We start from the raw sequence: 27,014 nt of genomic DNA, 5'->3' as shown, positions 1-27,014 counted from the left end.
GAGAGAGACTTAGGAACTATCTGTATAGTTTTCCACATCACAAGGTTAGGAATTTTATTTGAATTCCTAGGGTGATGAATTAAAAGTGTATTTATGCCTGAGTATAAAATATAATATTAAATCTTCTAATTATACCAAATGTTGTATAACTCTAAAATTGATTTGTGCCTGGCCTACATGGATTGGTCTCTAACACAATCCTAGACTAGCCTATATTCAAAACGGCTCCCCGTCAGCCAGAAGAGAAAAGGCTGGACTTCCAGATGTTATCATCTGCTGTGCACCCACCAGTGAGACGCTAGAAACTTGTCCTGATTTCCTTGCTGAGGTTACTGTATCCTTCAGAGAAGTAGATTCTATCTAATGCACCCCTATGAGATGTGTGTCTGCATTTTGGTCAGTGTGTTTATCACTGGTAGTCATACACAACAGCCAATTAATATGCCTTATGCTATGTTCAGTGATTTACATGCATCATCCATAGCCCCTCCATATTACAGATGAGGAAATTGAAGTTTAGCAAGTTAAGTAACCTGCCAAAGGTCACGCAGTAAGTAGTGCAGAAGTAACTGAATCCCAAGGCAACAGGACTTAAGAGCCCAAGTTCTTAACTATGACATATACTGCTTCCATAATATTTCTCTTCTAATACTAATGTATAACCTAAAAATCATTATAAAACTTAATCTTAAAAGATAATTTAAGATAATGCCTAATTTAAAAAAAAATATGATTTGATGCCCCTGCCTGGTAGTTTGATGGGCTGCTAAAGATAAGAGATGAAAGAAAGGTACCTTTCCTTGAATTCCAGAAACCCTAGCCAGAGAGGGCTCTCTATAAAGTGTCTTATTCTAGCCAGCATAAATAGTCGGTATGTCCATGGCAGGGCTAAATCTTTGAAGGACTAACCAGGGGAACACATATAGCCAACCAGACACTTTGTCTTACAGAAATTTTAACTTGTACAGTTAGCTCCTATGCATTTTTTCAGATCACTTATAAAAGTGTTCACTTAACACCTCATTTCATTATATAACAGTAAATAAGTTTGGGAGAATTACCTGTAAAAATTGCTGTGGTGGCTGGGTCAGCTGAGCCGGAGACGGTTGCTGAGCTGACGTGAGCTGCTGCTCCTGGGAACTCTGTTGCTGCTGCTGCTGCTGCTGCTGCGTGACTGACAATGTCTGTGACTGCTGCTGTTGTGCAGCAAAAGTAGGGTAGGCAGTCACCACCTGACCCATAAGCATAGTGCTAGGTACCATGACCGCCCCACAAGCTACGGGAGCGGTTACTAATTTGGTCACAAGTTGCTGACCTTGAGAAAATCTGTAAGAGGAAGAAAAGGGGAATTAGAAATACAAAAAACATGCATTACAAAAGGCGGTGGCTGAATACTTCTCTAAGATAATATCCAATGATATTGTCAACTTAGTTTTTTAAAGTTGTATGTATCAATTTTCTTTCATGTTTTTACACATCCGTTTTGAGATACCAGTAAAACAAAATGTGTATATAGCCTGGCCGGTGTTGCTTAGTGGTTGAGCTTTGACCTATGAACCAGGAGGTCACAGTTGATTCCCTGACAGGGCACATGCCAGGGTTTCAGGCTCGACCCCCATTGGGGGCATCCAGGAGAGGGCCGATCAATGATTCTCTCTCAACATTGATGTTTCTCTCTCTCTCTCTCTCTCTCTCCCTTCCTTTCTCTGAAATCAATAAAAAACATATTTTTAAAGAAGTCTTAAGACTATAGAGATTCTAATATTAAAAGCTTCCAAATATAAGAAAATGGCATTTTTAAAAAAACTTTGCTTCCAAGTCAGCTATTCCCACTCAAAGATATCATAGATCGCTTTCTTGAAATGCCCACAGAAGTTTTGTGGAGTATATGTTTAAACACTTGAGGTTTGAAATCAAACATTGAGGCTTGAATTCAGAACACCTTCTTCACCTCCCCTTTAACTAGCTACAGGCTCTTGACCAAAGTATTATAAACTCACATTTTTTTCCTTACCTACAAATTAAAAGACCCTAACACAGTTTTAAAAAGTAAGAATTAAATGAAATAATGTTTTGAGCAGTTAGTCTAGTTCTAAACAAACTCAAGAAAGGCAAGCTACTTTTATTTCAAAACAAACTATGGTAGTGTATACCCTAACCATTGTTACTATATGAAAACTCACCAGTATCTGTATTAAAATAATAAAAGTTTCAGTGACACAAAGCCTGTCATAAAAGTCATATAAAAGTGTGCTGCAGAATTTGGCTTTTACAATATTTGGTAGCACATTTCTGGACAGGAAACAAAATCTGTTGCTACCTTTTTATTACAAAGTCCTTAAACAATGAATACATTATGCGTTTTTATTTCAAATTCAAGAATAGCCGGAACCGGTTTGGCTCAGTGGATAAAGCGTCGGCTTGCAGACTGGAAGGTTCCGAGTTCGATTCCGGTCAAGGGCATGTACCTTGTTTGCAGGCACATCCCTGGTGGGGGCTGTGCAGGAGATAGGTGGTCGATGTTTCTCTCTCTTCCATGTTTCTATCTCTTTAGCCCTCTCCCTTCCTCTTTGTAAAAAATCAATATTTTAAAAAAAAGGAATATTGGCTGGCCCTGGCCAGTGTGGTTTGTTTGGTTGGAGTGCCATCGTGTACACCAAAAGGTGGTGGGTTCAATTTCCAGTAGGAGCATACTTATGTTGTGGTTCAATGCCCATTGGAGACACGTGCAGAAGACAGCCGATTGATGTTTCTCTCTTTTTTTTTTTTCCCCTTCTCTCTCCTCTTTTCCCCTTCCTCTCTCTAGAATCAATAAGAAAGAAAAAAAAAAAAAAGAAAGAAAAAAAAAAGGAGCCTAAACCGGTTTGGCTCAGTGGATAGAGTGTTGGCCTGTAGACTGAAGGGTTCCAGGTTCGATTCCAGTCAACGGTATGAACATTGGTTGCGGGCACATAACAGTAGGGAGTGTGCAGGAGGCAGCTGATCGATGTTTCTCTCTCATTGATGTTTCTAACTCAATCCTTCTCCTTCCTCTCGGTAAAAAATAAATAAAATATATATATATATTTTAAAAAAGAATAGTGTCTGAAATAACAAACTAAAATCATACTTTTAAAAAGAAAATTATTTTTAATCAAGTAAGTTACAACTTTAAGATGACTATTGAACTCCGATAACTACCTTATCTGTCTGTCCTGAGTGAATGTAGTAACTGCAGCACTCTGGGTACTGTTCTGTGGCATACTAGACGGGATCTGGACCATGCTTCCGGCTGCCGGCTGAGAAATCACCATAGTGTTATACAGGGGGGCTGTCAGAGTGCTCTGGGTCTGACTCGGAAGAGATGTTTGTTGGCTATGCCCACTTAGGACATTTTGTTGACTCTGCTGGAAAAGAAGAGATTATAATGACAGATTAACTGAAAAGTTTACATCAGGAAGTATGCTTCTAGAGCAGCGGTTCTCAACCTTTCTAATGCCGTGACCCTTTAATACAGTTCCTCATGTTGTGGTGACTCCCAACCATAAAATTATTTTCGTTGCTACTTCCTAACTAATTTTGCTATTGTTAATGAATTGTAATGTAAATATCTGTGTTTTCTGATGGTCTTAGGCTCTACAGCAGTGGTTCTCAACCTGTAGATCGCAACATATCGGAAAACACAGATATTCACATTACAATTCATAACAGCAGCAAAATTACAGTTATGAAGTAGCAACAAAAATAATTTTATGGTTGAGGGTCAGCACAACATGAGGAACTGTATTAAAAGGTCACAGCATTAAAAAGGTTGAGAACCACTGTACTAGATTATCCTAGTAATAGTTGACAATACAGAAAAAGAAGTGGCAGGACATATTACTCTGAGAGAAATCTGACCACAAAGTAATGACATAGTAACTGAGAATCGATTAGTCTTCAATATCTTGCTGGAATGTAAGCTATGATCTTAGAAAAAAAGCATGATCTTAACAGGGATAATATAAAGTAAACATAAAGATTTTATATTAAATGCTCCAAATGAATTACCAACATTAGACATTTTCTATACTTTATTTGTAGCCCTGGGATTTACAGTTACAGATGTACATTAATTACTAAAATTTTCAGGAATACTGATTAAAGCATTTCTGTCCCAACAATTTATTTTTCGTGTATGGCAACATGTTTCCTGGTCAGTCTCCTTTGCAAGTCAAACCTTTTTAACCTACAAATTTTTAAATGTCAAAATAGTGAAAGTATTTAACAATCAACAGTTTTACAACTAACATTTTTAAACAAAATATTTTAATTACTTCTCAATATTATATTTTCTAATTATTATTAAATTCTAAATATAGTATTGTTCAAGATAGAGCTTTATTTTAGTTGCAGCAATAATAGACATTTTAATTGTTGAGCACTCCATAGCCTGTAGTGGTAGATAGCATTACCTGACTTGATGAACTTTGTAAAGTCTGCTGCGGTATCATGTGCTGAGTTGTGCCAATGTGTCCAGTATTCATTCCACTTTGAATTTGATTAGTTTGAACAACCTGGCTTTGCATATTTATAGGTGTGAGTTGCTGGATGTTAGATGAATTTCCAGAAGAAAGTTGAACAGAACCAAAATTCAAACCAGGGGTTGACTGTTGTAAAAACATCTTTAAAAATAACAATTACATTAAAATGAGCTTTCCAGATTAAAAACAAAGATGGATGAACACATTAAAAAGAAAAAGGAAAAACAAGCTATGAATTAAAGTTTCAAAAGCAAGTAATAAGACTAAGACATTCTGAATGAACAATTAGCAATAAATAATTACCAAATAAAACATACCTCATAATCATTCCTCCAGTCATCCTAACCATATCATATTTCCAATGATTAGACTGCAGCTCTACATCACTTATTTGTAATTTATGACATTAGATGAAAGTGGTTTTCACTTAAAGTTTCCCTTTATCAAAGTCCTAGTCTCTGACAGAAATAACTTGAGAATGGCTAAACAAATCAGACTATGAAATTATTTCTACTGGTATTTTATTAAAGCAATGATTGATGACTATAAGTTCTGTACCAAGAAGTACCTAAATGTCTGTAAAACAATTTTTATATTATAAATTAAAGCTTATTAAAAATTGAACTGCTAAAGAGAACTCCAATCTGGAGAAACAAGGATGCTGATGGAAATAGTCTTAGGAATGAATTTTTAATGACTATATTAAGTGCAATCATCCTGAATAGGTAACCAATAAGTATTTACTGAACTATACTTGATGAAATGTATCTCTTGCATGTCTTTTAAAAAGATAATTTTCAGTTAGAGCTGTCATACAATATTATATTAGTTTCAGCTGTACAACATTTATATAACTTACAAAGTGATCACCCCAATAAATCTAGTTACTATCTGACACCGTGCATAGTTATCATAATATTCTTATTTTTAATCCTCACCCAGGTTATATGCTTGTTCGTTTTAATGAATTGATTTGAGAGAGGGAGAGAAAGAGAGAAACATCAGTGTGAGAGAGAAACATTGATTGGTTACCTTCTGTACTCACCCCGACCAGGTATCAAATCCGCCACCTGGGTATGTGCTCTGACCAGAAATCAAACCCATGACCCTTTGGTACATAGGACAATGCTCCAAGCAGCCACACTGTACTGGGCTACAATATTATTGACTGAATTTCCTATGCAAAACTTTACATCCCTATGACTACTCTATAACAACAAATCTGTACTTCTCACTTTTTTCACCATTACTCTCCATCTGGCAACCATCAAAATGTTCTCTGTATCTATAAGTTTGTTTCTACTGTGTTCGGATAGTTAGGTTTATAGTTTCTACACTTAAGTGAAATCATATTGACCTATCTCTGGCTTATTTTACTGGGCACAATACTCTTGAGGTTCATCCGTATTTTTTTATGGCTGGGTTGTGTTCCATTGTAAATACACGTGCCACTTCTTTATCCATTCACCTATGGATGGATACTTAGGTTGCATTCATATCATGGCTATTTTAAACAAGACTGCAGCAAACATATGGATGCAGATCTTTTTGAGTTAGTGTTTAGGGTTTCCGCGATAAATACCCAGAAGCAGGTATTTATCCTTTTGTCCCTTTTCATAGCTTTTGTATCCAAGGCTGTTTTGTCTGGTATAAGTATTGCTACTCCAACTTTTTATTTTTCCATTTCCATTTTCATGAAATACCTTTTTCCATCCCTTTACTTTTAGTCTGTGTGTCTTTTGACTTGAAGTGAGTCTCTTCTAGACAGCATATGTAAGTGTCCTGTTTCTTATCCATTCAACCTTACAATGTCTTTTAATTAGAGCATTTAATCCATTTACATTTAGAGTAATTATCTATATCTATCTACCTACCTACCTACCTACCTATACCTCTAATATGCAAATTGACCAAACGGTGGAACAACTGGTGTGTGCTGACCACCAGGGGATGCAGAGAGAACATGGCGGGAATCAGCAGCAGGTGACAGAGCGCAGAACATGGTGGGTGTCAGCTGTGGTAGGATGGTGGAGGTGAATGGGGATGTGAGACCAAGGCGGGCACAGTTTGCTGTCATTAGGGCGAGTCTCCCATTTTTTGCTCCCATGTGCCACACTCCCGCCCGGCACTCACACCTGCTGCTGGCTCCTGCCCCAATCGCTCAGCACCGTCAGCAGGTGCGAGCGGCGGCTGCCAGCCCCAATTACCCCTCAGGGCTTTCCCACCTCCCCCTGCTCATGAGGGGCAATCAGGGCAACAGCTGCTGCTCACACCTGCTGACGTTGACAGCCCCAATCATTCCACACTGCCAGTGGGTGCAAACGGGACCAGAGCCATCAGCATGTGGGAGCAACAGCAGCGGGAGCTGGGGTACTGGCAGATGGAGGATCGGGGGCTGCGGCGGGAGGCTAGGCGGGGCCCGGAAGATGAGCTGAGACTTGCACCTGTGCAGACCACAGCCTCGAGGCCCACAGTTCCTTTCAAGGTGCACAAATTCGTGCATTGGGCCCATAGTTCTATCTAATAAAGAGGGAATATGCTAATTGACCCTCACACCATTGCAAAGTTGGAGGCACCCATGGCCAATAAGAAGGGAATGTGCTAATTGACTGCCCTTCCTTCAAAGATAGTGGCACCCAGTCCCCTCAGTCCTACCAGGGTGCCTGCCTCTGGTGTCCCCCAGTCCCCTCAGCCCCCAAGCCACCCAGGGCCAGCCTGAGGTGCAGGCAAGCCTTAGATGGTGGCTGCCCAGGGCTGGCCCAAGGCTCAGGTAACCAGGGCCAGCCAAGGCTTGTGCTACCAGCAGTGGCAGCAGCAGAGATGTGTGGGACATCACCTTCCCCTAATCACCGGTTGCCTCCCACTCCTGAGGGCTGCCAGACTGTGAATGAATTTTCTTTTAAAAACATTTTAAAATATATATATATATATATATATATTATTGATATTTTACAGAGAGGAAGGGAGAGAGAGAGCTAGAAACATCAATGAGAGAGAAACATCGACCAGCTGCCTCTTGCACACCCCCTACCGGTGATGTGCCCACAACCAATGTACATGCCCTTGACCGGAATCGAACCTAGGACCTTTCAGTGTGCAGACCAACGCTCTACCACTGAGCCAAACCAGTTTCGGCTTTTTTTTTTTTTTTAATTTTTATATATTTTATTGATTTTTTACAGAGAGGAAGGGAGAGGGATAGAGAGCTAGAAACATCGATGAGAGAGACGTCGACCAGCTGCCTCCAGCACACTCCCTACCGGGGATGTGCCTGCAACCAATGTACATGCCCTTGACTGGAATCGAACCTGGGACCTTTCAATACGCAGACCGACACACTATTCACTGAGCCAAACCGGTTTCGGCCAATGAATGAATTTTCATACACTTGGCTTCTAGTTGATAGATATATAAATAGATATATTGCCATACTGTTATTCATATTTTTTATCTTTTTTCTTCTTTTTAAAGAAGTCTAACATTTCTTGTAATACTGTTTTTTAAATTATTTATTGTTGAAAGTATTACATATATGTCATCTTCCTCCCCCTCCCCCATTGTCTTCTCCCAGCCTGCCCTTGACCCACAGCCATGGCCTTCACCATCCCCTCCCCCCCATCATTGTCTGCTTACAAGTTCTTTGGTTGATCTCTTATCCCCTCTTCACCCCCTCCCCCACCATTCCTCTGAGATTTGATGGTCTATTGGATGGTTCTGTGTCTCTGGATCTATTCGTGTTCATCAGTTTATATTGTTCACAAGAGGCCCAGTGCATGAAATTCATGCATGGGAGGAGCCGAAGGAAGATGTGCCTCAGCCCAGCCTGCACCCTCTCCAATCTGGGACACCTCGAGGGATGTCCAACTGCCCGTTTAGGCCTGATCCCACCGGGCAGTCGGACATCACTCTCACAATCCGGAACTGCTGGCTCCCAACTGCTCACCTGCTTGCCTTCCTGATTGCCCCTAACTGCTTCTGCCTTCCAGCCTGATCACCCCCTAACCACTCCCATGCCAGCCTGATTGATGTCTAACTGCTCCCCTGCCAGCCTGTTTGCCCCCAACTTCCCTACTCTGCCAGCCTGGTCACCCCTTGCTGTCCTCCCCTGCAGGATTGACTGCCCCCAACTTCCCTCACTTGCAGGCATGGTCTCTCTCAACTGCCCTTCCTTGGAGGCCTAGTGCCTCCCAACTGCCCTCCTTTTCTGGCCATCTTGTGTCCACATGGGGGCAGGATCTTTGACCACATGGGGATAGCAATCTTGTGTTTTGGAGTGATGATCAATGTGCATATTACTCTTTTATTAGATAGGATAGAGGCCTGGTGCACAGGTGGGGGCCAGCTGGTTTGCCCTGAAGGGTGTCCCGGATAAGGGTGTGGGTTTCCTTGGGGGCATGAGGTGGCCTAGGCGAGGGGCCTGTGATGGTTTGCAGGCCGGCCATGCCCCCCCCTTACCCCCCAGTTACCCAAATGGAGGCCCTGGTATCTGGAATTTATTTATCATCTACAATTGAAACTTTGTAGCCTGGAGCAGAGCCAAGCCTCCTGCTCACTCCCTGGCTGCAGCCATTTCTGTTGAATTTATGTATCTTCTATAGTTGAAACTTTGTGGCCTGGAGTAAAGGCCTGAGCCGGCCAGAGCTACAGAGCTTGGCTTCCTCCATCACCTGGGGCAACCCTAGCCTCTTGCTCTTTCCAGCTTCGTGGCTGCCGCCATTTCTGTTGGAATTTATTTACCTTCTATAATCGAAACTTTGTACCCTTGAGTGGAGGCCTGGGCCTGCCAGGGTGAGCTGAAAGCTTGGCTTCCTCCATTGCCAGGGAAACCCAAGCCTCTCTTCTGATCTCTGTGGCTACAGGCATCTTGGTTGGGGTTAATTTGCATACTTGTTCTGATTGGCTGATGGGTGTGGCTAGTGGGCATGGCTAATGGGTGTGGCGGAGTAATGGTTAATTTGCATATTACTCTTTTATTAGATAGGATTAAATTCTACAAAGGACTGAGATTATTTGATACTTATCTTTCTCTGACTGGCTTATTTTGCTTAGCATAATGCTCTCCAGGTCCATCCATGCTGTTGCAAATTTGTTACAGAATAGTATTCCATTGTGTAAATGTACCACAGCTTTTTAACCCACTCATCTGCTGATGGGCACTTAGGCTATTTCCAAATTGTAGCTATTGTGAATTGTGCTGCTATGAAAATAGGAATACATATATCCTTTCTGATTGGTGTTTCTGATTTTTGGAATATATACCTAGGAGTGGGATTACTGGGTCAAATGGGAGTTCCACTTTTAATTTTTTTAGGAAACTCCATACTGTTTTCCACAGTGGCTGCACAAGTCTGCATTCCCACCAGCAGTTACAACGGTTCCCTTTGCTCCCCATCCTCACCAGCACTTGTCATTTGTTGATGATAGCGATTCTGACAGATATGAAATGGTACTTCATTGTTGTTTTGATTTGCATCTCTCCAATAATTAGTAACTTTAAACCAATTTTCAATGTCTCTTGGCCTACTGTATGTCCACTTTCGAAAAGTATCTACATAGGTCTTTTACCCATTTTTTGATTGGATTTTCTTCCCTTGTTAAGTTTTATGAGTTCCCTATAAATTCTGGAGATAAAATCCTTATCAGATGTCACAGTGGCAAATATGTCCTCCCATGCAATGAGCTTTCTTGTTTTGTTGATTTCTTTTGCTGTGCAGAAGCTTTTTATTTTTATGTAGTTCCATTTGTTTATTTTCTCTTTAGTTTCCATTGTCCTAGGAGCTGAATCAGTAAAGATATTGTTGCGACATATGTCTGATATTTTGCTGCCTATAGATTCTTCTAAGATTTTATGATTTCCATCTTATGTTTAAGTCCTTTACCATTTTCAGTTTGTTTTTGTATATGGTGCAAGTTGGTGGTCTAGTTTCATTTTTTTTGCATATATCTGTCCAATTTCCCTAACAACATTTATTGAAAAGACTGTCTTGACTCCATTGTATGGCCTTGCCTCTTTGTCAAATATATGTATTTTTTTTAATTAAAAAATATTTTTATGGATTTCAGAGAGAAAGGGAGAGGGAGAGAGAGAAACATCAATGATGACAGAGAATCATTGATTGGCTGCCTCCTGCACATCCCCTACTGGGGATTTAGCCCACAACCCGGGTATGTGCCCTGACTGGGAATCAAACCCAGGATCCTTCAGTTCACAGGCTGACACTCTATCCACTGAGCCAAACCAGCTAGGGCTTGTCAAATATTAATTGAGCATAATGGTTTGGGTTGATTTCTGGGTTCTCTGTTCTGCTCCATTGGTCTACATGTCTGTTCTTATGCCAGTACCACACAGTTTTGAGAACAGTGGCTTTGTAATATAACTTGACATCTGGTATGTGAACCCTCCAACTTTGTTCCTTTTTTTTTCAGGATTGCTGTGGCTATTCAGGGTCTTTTTTTTATTCCATATAAATATTTGGAGAGTTTGTCCTAGATTTGTGAAATATGCTATTGGTATTTTTAGGATATTAGCCTTTATTATATAGGATGGCCATAATTTTTTACAACAACCATAATACAAAAATAGGTTTCTTTCTCATAATTCATATGCTTATTAAGCAGCATCTGTTCATCTCTAAAAAATCTGAGAGAGAACAAGTTCTCTTGAGTCCTAGAATGGCTGAAGGAAGGATACCTCCATCATTAATATATAAAGAGAGGAGGCTAATATAAAGAGAGGAGGCCAAAATACAGAACCAGAGATGATGTTCAGATGAATATTTACTCATGAAAATAGGTGGAGGAAATAAGATCAATAAATAAACTAGGTATCAACAAACAAGTTTGCTTGTCATTTTTGTCAGTCTTCAAACATTTCAACAAAAGTATGAAATAACATCTGCTGAAATGCCATTAGCATTTTAATGGAAACTGCATTGAAATATAGATTGCTTTAGTAGAACGGACATTTTAATGAGGTTGATTCTACCAATCCATGAACATGGTATATTTTTCCACTTGTTTATGTCTTCATCTCTTTTTTCAACGTCCTGTAGTTTTCTGGGTATAGGTCTTTTACCTTCTTAGTTAAGTTTATTCTTAGGTATCTTAATTTTTTTGGTGCAACAGAAAATGGGATTGTTTTTTTAGTTTCTCTTTGAATTCATTATTGGTGTATAAAAATGCCATAGATTTCTGGGTGATAATTTTGTATCCTGCTACATTGCTAAATTCATTTATTAAATCAAGTATTTTTTTGATGGAGTCTTTAGGATTTTCTATGTACAATATGATGTCATCTGTGAATAATGAGAGTTTTACTTCTTCTTTTCCAATTTGGATGCCTTTTATTTCTTCTTCTTGTCTGATTGTTATGGCTAGCACTTACAGTACTATGCTGAACAGGACTGGTGAAAGTGGGAATCCCTGTCTTGTTCCTGTTCTTAGGTGAAATGGTTTTAGTTTTTGTCCATTGAGTGTGATATTAGCTGTAGGTTTGTCATATAAGGCTTTTATTATATTGAGGTACGATCCCTCCATTTCCACTTTGTTGAGATTTTTATTTATTTTTATTAAGGGTGTTGGATTTTGTCAAATGCTTTTTTTGCATCCACTGATATGATTATGTGTTTTTTGTCTCTCAATTTGTTTATATGACGTATCACATTTATTGATTTGTGGATATTTTACCAGCCTTGCATTCCCAGTAAAAATCCCACTTGGTCATGATGTATGTGTAATACTGGTTTTATTTTTAACATAGACTCCTTTAGTTTTTTCTTGTCTGAGAAGCTCTTTATGCATCAATTCTAAATTATAACATTACTGGGTAGAGTAATTGTAGTTGTAGGTCCTTGTTTTTTCATCACTTTTCATATTTTGTGCCAACCCCTTCTCACTTTCAAAGATTCTGTTAAGAAATCATTTGATAGTCTTATGGGAGCTCCTTTCTAGATAAATGCTTATCTCCTGCTACTTTTAAGATTCTCTCTTCAGCTTTAACCTTTGGCATTTTAAATTATAATATGCCTTAGTGTGGGTATCTTTTCAGTTTTTTTTTTTGAACTCTCTGCACTTCCTGGACTTGTATTGTCTATTTCCTTCATCAGATTAGGGAAGTTTTTTTCATGTTAGTTTTCAATTTCTCTCTTTCTTCTCCTTTAGGGCACACACCTATGACGTGAATGTTAGGACATTTGATTTTGTCCCAGAAGCCCCTTAAAAACTACCCTCATATTTTTGGATTTTTTTCTTTTTGTTGTTCTGCTGCATGTCCTCTGTTACCTTATCTTTCAAATCACTGACACAATTCTCTGCTTCAACTTACCTGTTGATTCTCTCTAATGTATTCTTCATTTCAGTCTTGTTTTCTATCTCCATTTATTTTTTAAAATCCTCACTGGAGGATATGTTTATTAACTTGAGAAATATTGATGCGAGACAAACATTGATCAGTTGCCTCTCCTACATAGCCCAACTAGGGATTGAACCCCAACCTAGGTAAGTACTCTGACCAAGAATCAAACTGGCAACCTTTTGGTATACAGGACAACACTCCAACCAACTGAGCCACCAATCGAGGGCTCTATCTCCATTTTTATATTTCCTGTCTCTATGTCGAAGTTCTCTCTGCAATCTTTGAGCACTTTCATAACTAGAGTTTCAAATTCTGCATCTAGTTGATTGCTTATCTCCATTTTGTTTAGTTCTTTTCCTGGAGCTTTATTCTGTTCTTTCATTTGGGTCATTTGTCTCCTCATTCCTGCAGCCTCTTTGTGTTTGTTTCTAGGTATCAGGTAGAGCTGCTACATATCCTCGTCTTGGTAGAGGGGCCTTATGTAATAAGTATCCTATGGGGCTCAATGGTGCACTCTCCCTAGTCATGTGAGCTGAGTGCTCTAGGTGTGTGTGCCCTTCAGTTATAGTTGAGTCTTGATTGCTAGTGGTACCTCAATGGACAAGATTAACCCTCGAGCTAATAAAGACTGTGAGGACTGGCCATGACTACAGTGGAGGAGCTGTTGTGCAGTGGCTGACCCTATGGTACAGGATCCACTTTAGGAGGGCTCTGGTACCTGGTGAGTCTGCCCTTTGAGTTATTTGTTGAAGTGGTTGGGTGGTGCTCTGATGTAGACTGACATGGCCACCAGGGCTTCTTTGCAGGTGCAGGCCAAGGTTTGCTGCTGTCTATTCCCTGCCCAGGGCCACCTGGTATCAGCTACAAAGTGATCTGCAGATGGCTACCACTTGTGCTGGATTTGGAAATGCTTGGGAGAGGCTAAGCTGCTAACTGAGGCCAGTTGCCACTAGTGCTGGGCTTGTGGCTACTTAGCAAGAAGAAGTATGGGGCATGTTGAGGGCAAGATGCTGCTTGTTTGGGGTTTGCGAACCTTAGAGAGATTTTAGGAAAGTCCACAGCATGAGCCATCTATATTGAAAAGCCACTGGAAACAGCTTGGGTGGGGAGGGGTTTCAGGGAATCACCAGGGCAGGGGAAACAGTGATAGCCAGGTTGATAGAGGTTCAAGATATGGTGAGTGCTTGCACCTGCAAGGGGAGAGCTCAGCAAACAATGGCTTCTGCCAGCCCTCTGTCTGGGAGAAAGCTGCCCTTCCAGTCCTCACTCTAACCTAAAGCCAGACATTTCAGTTCCTCCCTGTACATCCCTGGCATTTTTTGAGCTGCTGCCCCAGTGCTGAAGCTCAGAGGGCATAAGAACCTGTGCAAGGACACTGTAAGTGGAAGGATAGGACTCCAGCAGCTCTCTCTCTTTCTCATCCATAATCTGTGCTGGTTTTCACTGTCAGAAGCTAAGGGGACTTCTCTTCCCAACAGTGAAACCCTGCGTTGGGGGGCCTGGCATGAGGCTGGGACCCCTTGCTCCTCAGGGACATCTCTGCAACTGAGATATCCCTGTACATTCTCAACCACCAAACATGGACCAGCTCCTTTCGCATCTCTGCCCCTCCCACCAATCTCAACATGGCTTCTTCTGTATATTCTTAGTTATAGGACTTCGGTTCAGTTAGACTTCAGGTAGTTTTCCATGATGGCTGTTCTGGAGTTTAGTTGTAATTTTGATGTGGTTATGGGAGGAGACAAATACAGCATTTCCCTATTCTATGACCAGAAGCCTCTTTTGCATATCATTTTTAATTAAAAATAGTCTATTTCCCTAAAAAATTAAAATGTGATTGGCATGCTTTATTTAAATAAAATATAATAATTTCTTACCTGTAGTCCTTGACCATGGACCATTTGAAGTTGTTCTTGAATTTTTCTTAGTTCTTCTTGTTGCCGATGAATATTTGCCTCTATCATTCGTGTCCGTTGTTCCAATTGGTCTTTCAGATGCTGCATGGCTCCTAATTGTGCTGAAAACTGAAACTAAGTATCATAAATGAAGAAAGTGTAAGATATTTTAGAATTACTTATTTCTCATAATTGTGCAATGAGAAAAGCAAGCAGTATATCATGAGCTAAGAATGTCTTGCCAGTTATCAATGGATGCCTGTCAGCTAATTTACCCATCTTTGCTTGCCTTTATCATACTGGAGCTAGACTCTACAAATAATTCTCCTTTGCCAGCAGGCACAAACTGAGTGACACCAGTTTATGGTGCTGGAGGATACTACAAAGGAATGTGTTTATCTTTCTGGTTTTGGTGCTCCTCCTTCTTGCCCTTCTGCCAGTGGACAGCTTCCTACTAGGTCTCATCCACGCTAGCAGGTGGTTCTCCAGCAAGTCTCACTAGGATCCAAGTGATCAACTACTCAGCAAATGTTACTGGTACCCCAGCAGGTGGCTTCCTTTTCTCCAGCCCTAGCCTGTGGCACCTCAGTGACCTTCTCTACCATCCAGTGGCAACAGCCACACCTCCCCCAGTGGGATCTGAGTCTTAGCCTGGCCTAGAAGAGAAGGTTAGGGGGCGTTGAGGAAGTCTTCCAAGTTGTTCCTTCCTTGGGGACTCTCCCTTACACTATGGTTAGAGTTGCTCTCAATATGTTATCTCTGAGATCAAGAATTTAGTAGTCCCTGTTACTACTTAACAATATCTCTCTTTCTCTCTCTATATTTATATATTACAAAGCCTAAGCGACCAAACAACAGGTCGCTATGATGTGCATTGACTACCAGGGGGCAAACGCTCAACACAGGAGCTGCCCCTTGGTGGTCAGTGTGCTCCCACAGTGGGAACACTGCTCAGCTGACAGATGGGTGCTAGACACAGGGCTCATGGCTGGCCGCCGCAGCCCAGAGACCACAGCAGGGTGGCAGCGAGCCTACCGCTGGCACAGCGGGGTTGTGGTAAGCAGGAGTGGCAGGAGGTTTGCCCAATCCACGCAGCCTGCCAAGGGACCCCACCAGTGCACGGGGCCTCTAGTGTTTTATATAATGCCTGTTCATATTTTTGCTCCTGAATGCATGTTGACTGATTAAAAAGTACACAGTAATGTTAAAAAAAAAACCTGAGATCATATTGTAGATCCATCACTTGTTAGAACAAATTCCTTAACTTGATTTCTACCCTGACAATGGAAAAAGTAGGCTGCACCTAAAATTACTCATATCAAATTCTTATATCCCCAGAATGTCCTTTATGTGCACACCATTATAAACTTACAAAAATCTGACAGATAACCAAATATTTTTCTCCTATTTTCAACTGAAACAGTCCTCAATTTAAGTACAAAACATAAGCTTTTAAAGACTAAATAATTACAAATTAATGCATACATACATGAATAAAAAAAAGTTATTCTATTAACAGGGCTTTCAGCCTTATTTATTTCTCTATGTTTTACCTGAGTTATAAGCAGTTTTTATTTACCACTGCTTGAAAGTTAGCCATATTTGGCGATTCACCAGTTGTCTATGCTTAATTATTTTAATTACACTCATTTAATTTTTTCCATGAAGATTCAGCACAGGATACAGAATAAGAGCAAGAAGAATTTTATTTTATTGGAAATCTGTCTGAGTCTTAAAATAGTCTTCCAGAGTGAACTGCATCTAAAAGTGAGAAATGCCCCCAAAAGCTTGTAGTCAACTTCCAAAGTTTGCATTGAGGACAGAGAATATTACTTTTCAAAGTATACAGCCCTTGACTTCTGAAGTCAATAATAATCAGACCATATCATATATTAGATTACATATGATGTTAGAAAATACAAATGTAGTACCTCAACTCCCTCATTCCTTTATTTTTTAAAATATTATTCAAAATGTTATATACAAATATATCTTATCCTAAGTAAATTTATCTATATCTTTGGATAATTACATTGCACCACTTAGAGAACTTCTATTAAGTACAAATAAGAAAAAAAGAAACAAATAAAATCATAGAACTAAGAAGCAAAGTATCTTTATGAACAAAAAATATGAGATCTGAATACTTCACATATTTGAAATAGAAAATATTCTTCACTTCATGAAAATATCCCTTTAAAATGTTAAATGCTTATTTAGGTATCTTAAGATTAATAGACTAATTATATTGGAAGTATGTATAAATTTTTACATAAAAATTGTTAACCTTCAGAATAAAAAGCATTTGAGGACTCAATGTTAAAAACTGTGACAACTGCATATAATATTTAATAACACAGTGTTATTATATAAACACTTTACACAATCATACGTTGCTAAAAGTCAAAATTATGACGTTTAGGAAATTTAATGCATTGTCAATGTATGTGTATAAGTATTAATCCTATATAATAAAAGCCTAATATGCTAAGTGTCTGGTCATCTGTTCAATCAAAGCATAATATGCTAATGATATGCTAAGGCTGCTCAACAGCTCACTATGATGTGCACTGACCACCAGGGGGAAAGACACTCCCACCAGTAGGTTGGGGTCTGGCTGATAGGGACTGAGCAAGATGGGCCAGACACGCCCTGGAGCCCTCCCGCAGTCCTTCCCTGGCTGGCCAACCTTCCTGACCCTGACAGTGCACTGGTGGGGTTCCTTGGCCTGACCTATATCCTCTCTCAATCTGGGACCCTACAGGGGATGTCAGAGAGCCAGTTTCAGCCCTATCCTACAGGCCAGGCTGAGGAACCCCACTGATGCATGAATTCGTGAATGGGGCCTCTAGTAAATGAATAAATACCATATAAGGCAAAGGTATTTTTTTAAAAATACTGTTTTTATGCCCTAACCAGTTTGGCTCAGTGGATAGAGCATTGAAGGGTCCCAGGTTCGATTCCGGTCAAGGGCATTTACTTTGGTTGCAGGCACATTCCCAGTAGGGGGTATGCAGGAGGCAGCTGATCAATGTTTCTCTCCCATAGATGTTTCTAACTCTCTATCCCTCTCTCTTCCTCTCTGTAAAAAATCAGTTATATATACATATATATATATATATATATATATATATATATATGTATAAAAATACTGTTTTTATGTATCACTAGGAGCCCAGTGTGCATTTTGAAATTGCAAGGTGCCACCTACCCTCAAGTTGCCAGTCTGGCTCTGCCTCCTTTCCTGGGCCAAGCAGCAGGCACAGCCGTTGTCAGTCTGGCCCTGCCCTGCTTCCCGGGCCCTGCCTCCCTCTCCAGCCCTCGACTGCAGCTGATCAGGCCCTCCCCCAACGCAGGCACGCGGAGGTCCCTGCTGCCCTGTTCCCGATGTTGCACATGCAACCTCCTATTGTTCGGTCAACCCATTACAGCGTCCTGGTTAATTAGCATATTTCTCTATTTTATATATGTAGATTATTTGAAGTCAAGACATTGTTAAGTCAAGGTATATTTAATGCCAAACAAACCAGTTAAAATTTTTTTGGATTATTTTTACGATTAGTCAGTAATTTTTTTAATGTGTCTGAGGCACTGAATGAGTACGGAATCATAAATTACACTCTGGGAATTTATAATAAAAAGTAATTTCTTGTCACTTTTGTAATACTTCTCCTTTGTCTTGCTAACTTCTACTAGTATATTTAGGCCTCCTTCAGGGCTTAGCTTAAGCAAACATTCCAGAATGTTTTCCCTCACTTCCTCAGGCTGCATGGTATCCATCTAATGTGCACACCTATCAGGCTATATATCCTGAATATAGACTATGTATTGAACTGTAATTCTCACATTGTAAAAAAATATTTTAGTATAGATATTACATATTTTTTTCTGCCACCACTTGCAATATCTGATACATACAAGAAATCCAATAAATGTTCTATTTGTGAACAAATGAATGCATGAAAATTACTTGATTCTTTCAATATCCATAGAAAGAACAAAATGAACAGCATATTTAATCTGTAACACATTTCCGTCTGCAGTGTTACTCAATGGAGGTGTTATAGCATATTAAGCAGGTAATTCTTTGTTGTATAAAACTGTCATGAATCTTGAAAGATAATTAGCATCCCTGGTCCTTGCTTACTCAACTAAGGGCCAGTGGTACCCCAAAACAATGACAATCAATAATCTCCCCAGATATTCTACATGCCCACAGTTGAGATTACTGCATCTGTAAGAATATTTTAAAAATCTATACTAACTTAAAAACAATTTATTATTTCAAAACACTCAACTGAAACAAACAAACAAAAATACCTGGGACATGCCTTGTGGAACTGGTAAATTTGTGGCTTGAGACATCACTGGCTGAGTTAATGATTGACCAATAGACTGGGAATTTATCGACTAGAAGCAAAATAGAAAACAACACTGGAGTGATGATCATTCCCATATATGAATATTTCCACCAGAAACATCACCATGGTATCTTTATAACTGAATTACAATTTGCCTCACACTTTTTTAGTTGAGTACAGGCATGTCTTCCCCTCTACATTGAAAATGCCTATTACCTACTCATGTTTTTATCTTCCAAGGAATCTGCCACATTACTCTATATAGGCTCTCAATAAAAGCTGACTATATTTAATTGAAAGTCATTATAGTATTTATTTAACCTCAGATGAACAATTTTAATCTTTATAGAATGGGAAAATGAACCAATGAGTTTCTAATAAACTTAATAAACCTATATTCAGAAGAATACTAACAAAAGAGTTACCTGACTACTAAATGATGACCTCCTTTGTGCCATCTTTTCATGAGCTGGTAAATGCTGTCTGGGAGGAGTGCTAGTATCCGTTGGGATCTTTGTTGGTGTTGCTGAGATTAGTCAACAAAAACAGAAGAGTGTTAGTACTTTATAAAATACAATTCAAAAATAAATCTTAAAATATACTTCAGTCAATAAAAATAAGGTCTTTGAGTCCCTTTTCTAAATTATTCAATAAAAGTGAAATCTCTAACAATAAGATGATTCTTTTTAATTACTCCTTTTTTAAGGACAAAGAAAGGTTTGAAATAGAAAAACTTCAAGTATAATAATGATATGACTCCTACAACTCAATAGTGAATAAATGAATTCAACTGAAAAATGGCCTAAGAAATTGAATAGACATTTCTCTAAATAAGACATATAAAAGACCAACCAGTATATGAAAAAATGCTCAACATCACAATCATGAGAGAAATACAAATCAAAACCATATATGTTATTACCTCATACCAGTAAGGAGGGCTATTAACTAAAAAAACAAAACACAAAAAGACAAGTGTTTGCAAGAATGTGAAGTAACTAGATTTCTTGCACACTGTTAGTAGGGATACAAAACAGTACAGCAACCAGAAAATAGGTTGGAGGTTTCGCAAAAAAATTAAAAACAGAACTACCATATATGATCCACCAATTCCATTTGTGAGTATTTATCTAAAATAAGTGAAATTAGGATCTTGAAAAATATTAGCACTCCTATGTTCACTGCAACATTATTCATAATAGTCAAGAAGTTGAAATAAAACTAAATGTACATTTACAGATGAATGGATAAGCAAAATGTGATATATACAAGCAGTGGACAAAAGTAGGTTTACAGTTGTTCATATGAAAAATAATACAATAATAAATAATAATCCTATATAATAAAGAGGTAATATGCAAACTGACCATCACTCCAACACACTAGATAGCTACCCCCATGTGGTCAATGATGGTTGCCCCTATGTGGACACAAGATGGCCACCACAAAATGGCCAGCAGGGGGGAGGCCAGCAGAGGAGAGTAGTTGGGAAAGACCAGGCCTGCAAGGGAGGGCAGTTGGGGGTAATCAGGCCTGCAGGAGAGGGCAGTTAGAGACAATCGGGCTGGCAGGGGAGCAGTTAGGCATTGATCAGGCTGTCATGGGAGTGGTTAGGGGCAATCAGGCAGGCAGGCAGGTGAGCAGTTGGGAGCCAGCAGTCCTGTATTGTGAGAGGGATGTCTGACCCCATTTAGGCCCGATCCCAGTGGCCCAGTGAGAGGCATATCAGACTGCCCATTTAGGACACTCTGCAAGGGGTCCCAGATTGGAGAGGGTTCAGGCTGGGCTGAGGGACACCCCCCCCCCCCCCCAGTGCACGAATTTCGTGCACTGGGCCTCTAGTACAAAAATAAACCTATTTCATGTACTCACAACTGTAAACCTACTTTTGCCCACCACTGTATTATAAACAATGGACTACTATTCAATCTTAAAAAGAAGGAAATTATATAATATGTAACAACTGGATGATCCTTGAGGACATTAGTCTAAGCAAAATAAGCAATGACAGAAAGATGAGGAGTACATGACTCCATTATCTGAGATATTTAAAATAGTCAAATTTGTTGAATCAAAGAGAATGGTAAATGTCAAGAGCTGGGCGGAGGGAAAGTGGGGAGTTACTAATCGCTGAGCATAAAATTAGTTAAGCATGATGAATAAGCTCTAGAGATCTGCAGTACAGCATTGCACCTATAGTCAACAATAACATTGTACACTAAAAAATTTAACAGGGTAGATCTCATTTTAAGTGTTCTTACCACAATAAAATAATATTTTTAAAAAGAGAAACAGCTATAGTAGGGAAAATTTTCCCCCTAAGATTTCAGAAATCCTACGTTTAACCTCTAATGTTCTACCGACAATGTTGAGTAGTTCACCACTAACTCTTTTCTCCTTACTGGTATATGTATATATAGTTTTAATACCATGAGATATTAAAAATTACTCTAAAAAAAAAGGTTACCACCGAAACCAGTTTGGCTCAGTGGACAGAACATCAGCCTGAGGACTAAAAGATCTGGGGTTCGATTCCAGTCAAGGGCACGTACCTTGGTTGAGGGCACATCCCCAGTAGGGGGTGTGCAAGAGGCAGCTGATCGATGATTCTCTCTCATCGATGTTTCTAACTCTCTATCCCTCTCTCTTTCTCTCTGTAAGAAATCAATAAAATATATTTAAAAAATAAAGACTCTTAAAAAAAACTTTGAAAAGTAAATTTGAAGAATACTTACTGGCTTTACCAGTAAACGGGGAAAAAAAGGAATAAATAGTTTTGCTTTCTTTTTGAGGGAATTAAAAACAATACCAACATTACTATATATTATTTTTTTATAGGTTACTTCATAAGCTTAATTCTTTGTTAAATGTGAGCAATGTGCCTCTTACTCACTGGAAAGTTTAATATATTTTGAAATGTAAAAACTATTTTAAAGTACCATTTAACAATACTGATACTAGTAACACAACTTAGAAACACTCTCTTCAAAGGAAGTCTGCTTTCAAGCTAGAGTACTCACAGGATGGGTCTGAGACTGCAGTGTGAGATGATTTTCTTGAACTACGTGAGGAAGCAGAAGGGGTTGGACTGTGATCAAACCTTTCCAATGCTTCCTTGAGACTGACTGTGTTTATACGGTTATCAGACCCAGAATCTTGGCTCTAAGGAGAAAGAGTAAAAGAAATGTTTTCTTGTGGTTCATGTCAGAAACGCCAAATTATCAATACTGCTTACCAAGCCTTCTCCCACAAAATCAGTTTTCACTCATAACAAACCAATATTTGGGTATTCAGTAAAGAAATGAAAATTTATTTTTTATAACAGATGGTTTTGGCTTCATTCTCGATTCAAAGAAACAACAGATACAAAAGAATGAAGGTGGACTTTTGCCTTCTATATGCAAAAACAAACTCAAAATGGATCAAAGACCTACCTAATCATAAGAGCAAAAACTGTTCAGAAGGAGCAAAACTCTATGACCTTGGGTTGACCAACAACTTTTTATATCTGACATTAAATGCACAAGCAACAAAAGTGCACCTGAGGAAAGTATACCAGAGTGGAAAGGCAACCCATGGAATGAGACAAAACATATGCAAATCATATACCTGATAAGAAATTAATACCAAGAACATATAAAAAAAACTCTATAATTCAACAGCAAAACAAACAAACAAAAAACAACACATCAAATAATCCAGTTAAAAAACTAGTAAGAATTTTGTAGACATTTCTCCAAAGAAGATATAGAGATGATCAATAAAGAAATGAAAAGATGCTCAATATCAATAGTTATTAGGGAAATACAAATCAAAACCACAATAATATATTATTTCACATCCATCAGAATGGCTATTATAAGGGGGGGGGGGGGACGGTCAGAAAATAACCAGTGTTAGTGAGAATATGAAGAAATTGGAATTCTTGTGCACTACTGAGAGGAACGTAAACGAATGCAGCTACTATGGAAAACAATAAGATGGTTGCTTAAAAATTAAACAAAGAGCCTAGCCAGAGTGGCTCAATTTGTTGGAGCATCATCCGTGCATTGAAAGGTTGCCAGTTGGATTCCCAGTCAGAGCACATACCAGGTTTTTGGGTTCGATCCTCATCAGGGTGCATACAGAAGGCAACTGATCAATGTTTCTCTCTCACACTGATGTCTCTGTTTGCCTCTCTCCCTCTCTCCCCTCCCTCCTTCTTCTATCTAAGCATATCCTTGGGTGAGGATGGATGGATGGATGGATGGATGGATGGATGGATGGATGGATGGATAGATAGATAGATAGATAGATAGATAGATAGATAGATAGATGAATGATAATTTGCCCAGCCAGTTTAGCTCAGTGGCTTAGCACTGACCATGAACCGGAAGGTCACAGTTGGATTCTCAGTCAGGGCACTTGAGGGGTTGTGGGCTCAATCCCCAGTAGTGGGGTGCAGGATACAGCCAACATATGATTTTCTCCCATCTAGTTCATAGGTCGATGCTCAATCACTAAGCCACACCAGCTGGGAGCCAGCCATGTGTCTTTAGGGGAGGTTCCCCCCCACTCTTAAAGCCCCAGTTTCAATATTGTGAAAGTGGGGATACTGCCTACCACATAAGGATGTTTGAGGAGTAAAAGATATTTTGAAATTCATAAAAAGAACCAATCCAGAGCCTAACGTATTACAGACAATAAATGGTAGTTTAAATGTGAGATCTTACTTGTCACTCATCCAATTATCACTAATAGCAGGCCCTTCAAATCTTTTTTAGAAGCAGATGATATTTTAAAATATTAAAGTAAAAATGTATAACCCTGTCACAAGTGAGAAAATAAAATATATGAAAATAATTTTCTATAAATTAATGAATCTTATCTTTCATTGCAAAGAAATAATTTTTTTTTTAAATGTTCAAGATACATACTTTGTCAGCAGCTATCTCAGGAAGAGACTCTTCAATGCCAAGTTCTCGTCGTCTTTCAGCCCTAACTTCTGCATAACTACAAATGAAAACATATATAATTTTAGTGTTTGGTTGTTAATTTAAAATAATGTACAGGTGTATTCATTCAGTGTTTGCTATGTGTCTTACTTGCTCATTACTAATTCCAGACTATTTTCCATGCACTACACAAACCTACAACATACACACACACACACACACACACACAATAAAAAGACAATGTACAATATCTTAATTAAAATTGCATTTTTCTAGGTAACTCAATTGAATTTTTCTAAATATCTAATGTAAATGATCTGTAAATTAAGTTGTAAAATTCAAAGATATTAAATTTTAAAAAAAGAGCATGCTTGTCTACTCAGTTTTCTTTTTCTTGTTTAATATATATATTTTTTTTATTTCAGAGAGGAAGGGAGAAGGGAGAGAGAGATAGAAACATCAATGATGAGAGATAATCACTGACTGGCTGCCTCCTGCATGCCCCCTACTGGGCATCAAGCGTGCAACCTTGGCATGTACCCCTGACCAGACTTGAACCTGGGAACCTTCAGTCCACAGGCTGACTGACGCTCTATCTATTGAGCCAAATGAGTTAGGGCTCAGTTTTCCTTTTATACAACTGACTTTGGTACAAAAAAAAAATAAAAATAGTTACAACTTCTGCTCTAAACCATAAAATTTATGTCAAGAATTATACACACACACACACACACACACATATGTGCATATGTCTATATATGCCTGCATTCTTTTTTGATATAATGTCTGTAAATAATTTAATAATATATTGAAACTGTGTATCAAAAATAAGGAAAATCACTTAGTAATTCATTAACAAGTCATGTATATAAATTGCATTGTGTGTATCATCATGGATGTTACTATAGTTGAGAAATTTTATAAAATCATTTACCTTACTACAGTGTGAGTACAAACAATAAACTCTGGCCTTGAATTCCACTGGTGATAAGTAATATAGTAATGAGTTTGAAGCCAAATCCACTGTTGTCCTTTGGTCAGGAACCTATAATAACATGATTTGCCTTTCCCATACTGCATCACTAAGAAGAGAAAAATATTTTTGATTCAGATTGTAAGTTATGAATCTGTTTTTTAGCAAAAGCTATCATTTATATCTATACAGAATATACAATTCTTCTGGCTTTTTCATAACATATATTTCAATGATACGAAAATGCTTATGTCCTTTTTGGTGTTGAGTTTTATAAGTTCTTTATAAATTTTGGATATTTACCCCTTATTACATGAGTCACTGGCAAATATGTTCTCAGTGAGTTGTCTTTTCATTTAGTTGATGGTTTCCTTTGTGCAAAAACATTTTTGTTTAATGTATTCCCATTTGTTTATTTTTTCTTGTTTCCTTTGGCCAAGGAGATAGATAAAAAAAAATACTGCTATGAAAAATGTCCAGATTTTTACTGCTTATGTTTTTTTCTAGGATTTTTATGGTTTTGAGTCTAACATTTAACCCAATTTGAGTTGATTCTTGTGCACAGTGTAAGAAAATGGTCTAGTTTCATCTTTTTCCGTGTATCTGTCCATTTTCCCAACAACAAGTATGGAATAGACTATCTTTAGATCCTTGTATATTTTGCTTCCTTTGTCAAATATTGAGTATAAAAGTGTGGGTTTATTTCTGGTTCCTCTATTCTGTTCCATTAATCTGTATGTCTGTTTTATGTTAGCATCATGCTGTTTTGATTGATATGTACTTGTAGTACAGTTTGGTACCAGGCACCATGATTTCTCCAACTTCATTCTTCCTTCTCAAGATTGGTGTGGCTATCCTGGGTCTTTTGTTGCGCCACATACATTTTTGGAATATTTTCTAGTTCTGTGAAATATACCATTAGTATACTGATAGGAATTGCATTGAATCTATAGATTGCTTTCGGTTGTATGGACATTTTAATAATTCTATCTTTGAAAAAGATGACATATGCTTCCACTTATTTCTGTCTTCTTCACTTTCTTTCTTTAGTGTCATAATTTTCCAAGTACAGGACTCTTACCTCCGTCAAATTTACTCCTAAGCATTTTTTTTTAAAAGCAACTGTGAATGGGATTTTTTTTTTTAGTTTCTTTTTCTGATAGTTCAAGTATTGGTGTATAGCAATGCAACTGATTTCTGGATATGTATTTTATAGCATGCTTCTTTATTAAGTTCACTTACTACCCTGTTTCCCTGAAAATAAGACAGTGTCTTATATTAATTTTTGCTCCCAAAGATGCACTAGGTCTTATTTTCAGGGGATGTCTTATTTTTCCATGAAGAAGAATACGGTACACATTTATTGTTAAATGAAAATAAAGGAAATTTATTACCTGTATACGGTACGGTAGTACGGTAGTTGTCAACACAAACCAGACAAACTGTGAATCCTACAGTATCAAGAATTTACTCATTTATTCAATGACAATCATGTCATCATCTTCTGGAACATCATCATAACAATCTAATTCCTGAATTTCCTGGTGAATTTCTTGTGACTCCATTTCTTTCAGAATCAGTAGATCAAATCTCTCATGTTTAGCCTTGGGGGGGCCTTATTTTTGGGGGAATGCCTTATATTTCACTCGAAAGGAAACCTGTAAGTAGGTCTTATTTTCAGAGGATGTCTTATTTTCAGGGAAACAACGGTAGCTCTAGTTTATTTTTGTGTGTGTAATCTACTTTAGGATTCTGTACAACAGTATCATATCATCTGGTGACAGTTTTATTTATTCCTTTCCAATATGGATGCCTTTTTTCTCCTTCTTGTCTGATTCCTGTGGCTAAGACTTCCAGTACTATTTATACTAATAAAAGCCTAAGTGTTGTCTTGCCCTCACATCATCACAAGATGGCCAGCAAGGGAGGGCAGTTGGGGGTGATGGCCAGCAGGGAAAGGCAGTTGTGGGCAATCGGGCTGGCAGGTTAGGGCAGT

General features: G+C 38.6%; 1 protein-coding gene across 8 annotated transcripts in view; it reads right to left on the bottom strand.

Annotated features, from left to right (window-relative positions):
• CLOCK (clock circadian regulator) overlaps nucleotides 1-27,014 on the bottom strand; it is a 110,382-nt gene that overhangs the window by 3,733 nt on the left and 79,635 nt on the right. For 4 of the 8 annotated variants that reach the window (XM_084899326.1, XM_084899328.1, XM_084899327.1 and 1 more), the window contains 9 exons: nucleotides 24,980-25,127; nucleotides 24,028-24,103; nucleotides 22,132-22,273; nucleotides 19,537-19,637; nucleotides 19,071-19,160; nucleotides 14,733-14,885; nucleotides 4,434-4,643; nucleotides 3,181-3,386; nucleotides 1,062-1,326 (listed from right to left, as the gene is read on the bottom strand). In XM_084899326.1, the coding sequence (XP_084755452.1) occupies nucleotides 1,062-1,326; nucleotides 3,181-3,386; nucleotides 4,434-4,643; nucleotides 14,733-14,885; nucleotides 19,071-19,160; nucleotides 19,537-19,637; nucleotides 22,132-22,273; nucleotides 24,028-24,103; nucleotides 24,980-25,127 (1,391 nt within the window). The remainder of the gene's footprint in view (nucleotides 1-1,061; nucleotides 1,327-3,180; nucleotides 3,387-4,433; nucleotides 4,644-14,732; nucleotides 14,886-19,070; nucleotides 19,161-19,536; nucleotides 19,638-22,131; nucleotides 22,274-24,027; nucleotides 24,104-24,979; nucleotides 25,128-27,014) is intronic. The other 4 variants (XM_084899330.1, XM_084899331.1, XM_084899332.1 and 1 more) reach the window with 3 other exon arrangements.

Source organism: Pipistrellus hanaki (assembly GCF_964339955.1).
Source record: "Pipistrellus hanaki genome assembly, chromosome: 1".
Taxonomy (NCBI): Eukaryota; Metazoa; Chordata; class Mammalia; order Chiroptera; family Vespertilionidae; genus Pipistrellus; species Pipistrellus hanaki.
This window is presented reverse-complemented; position numbering and strand designations above follow the sequence as displayed.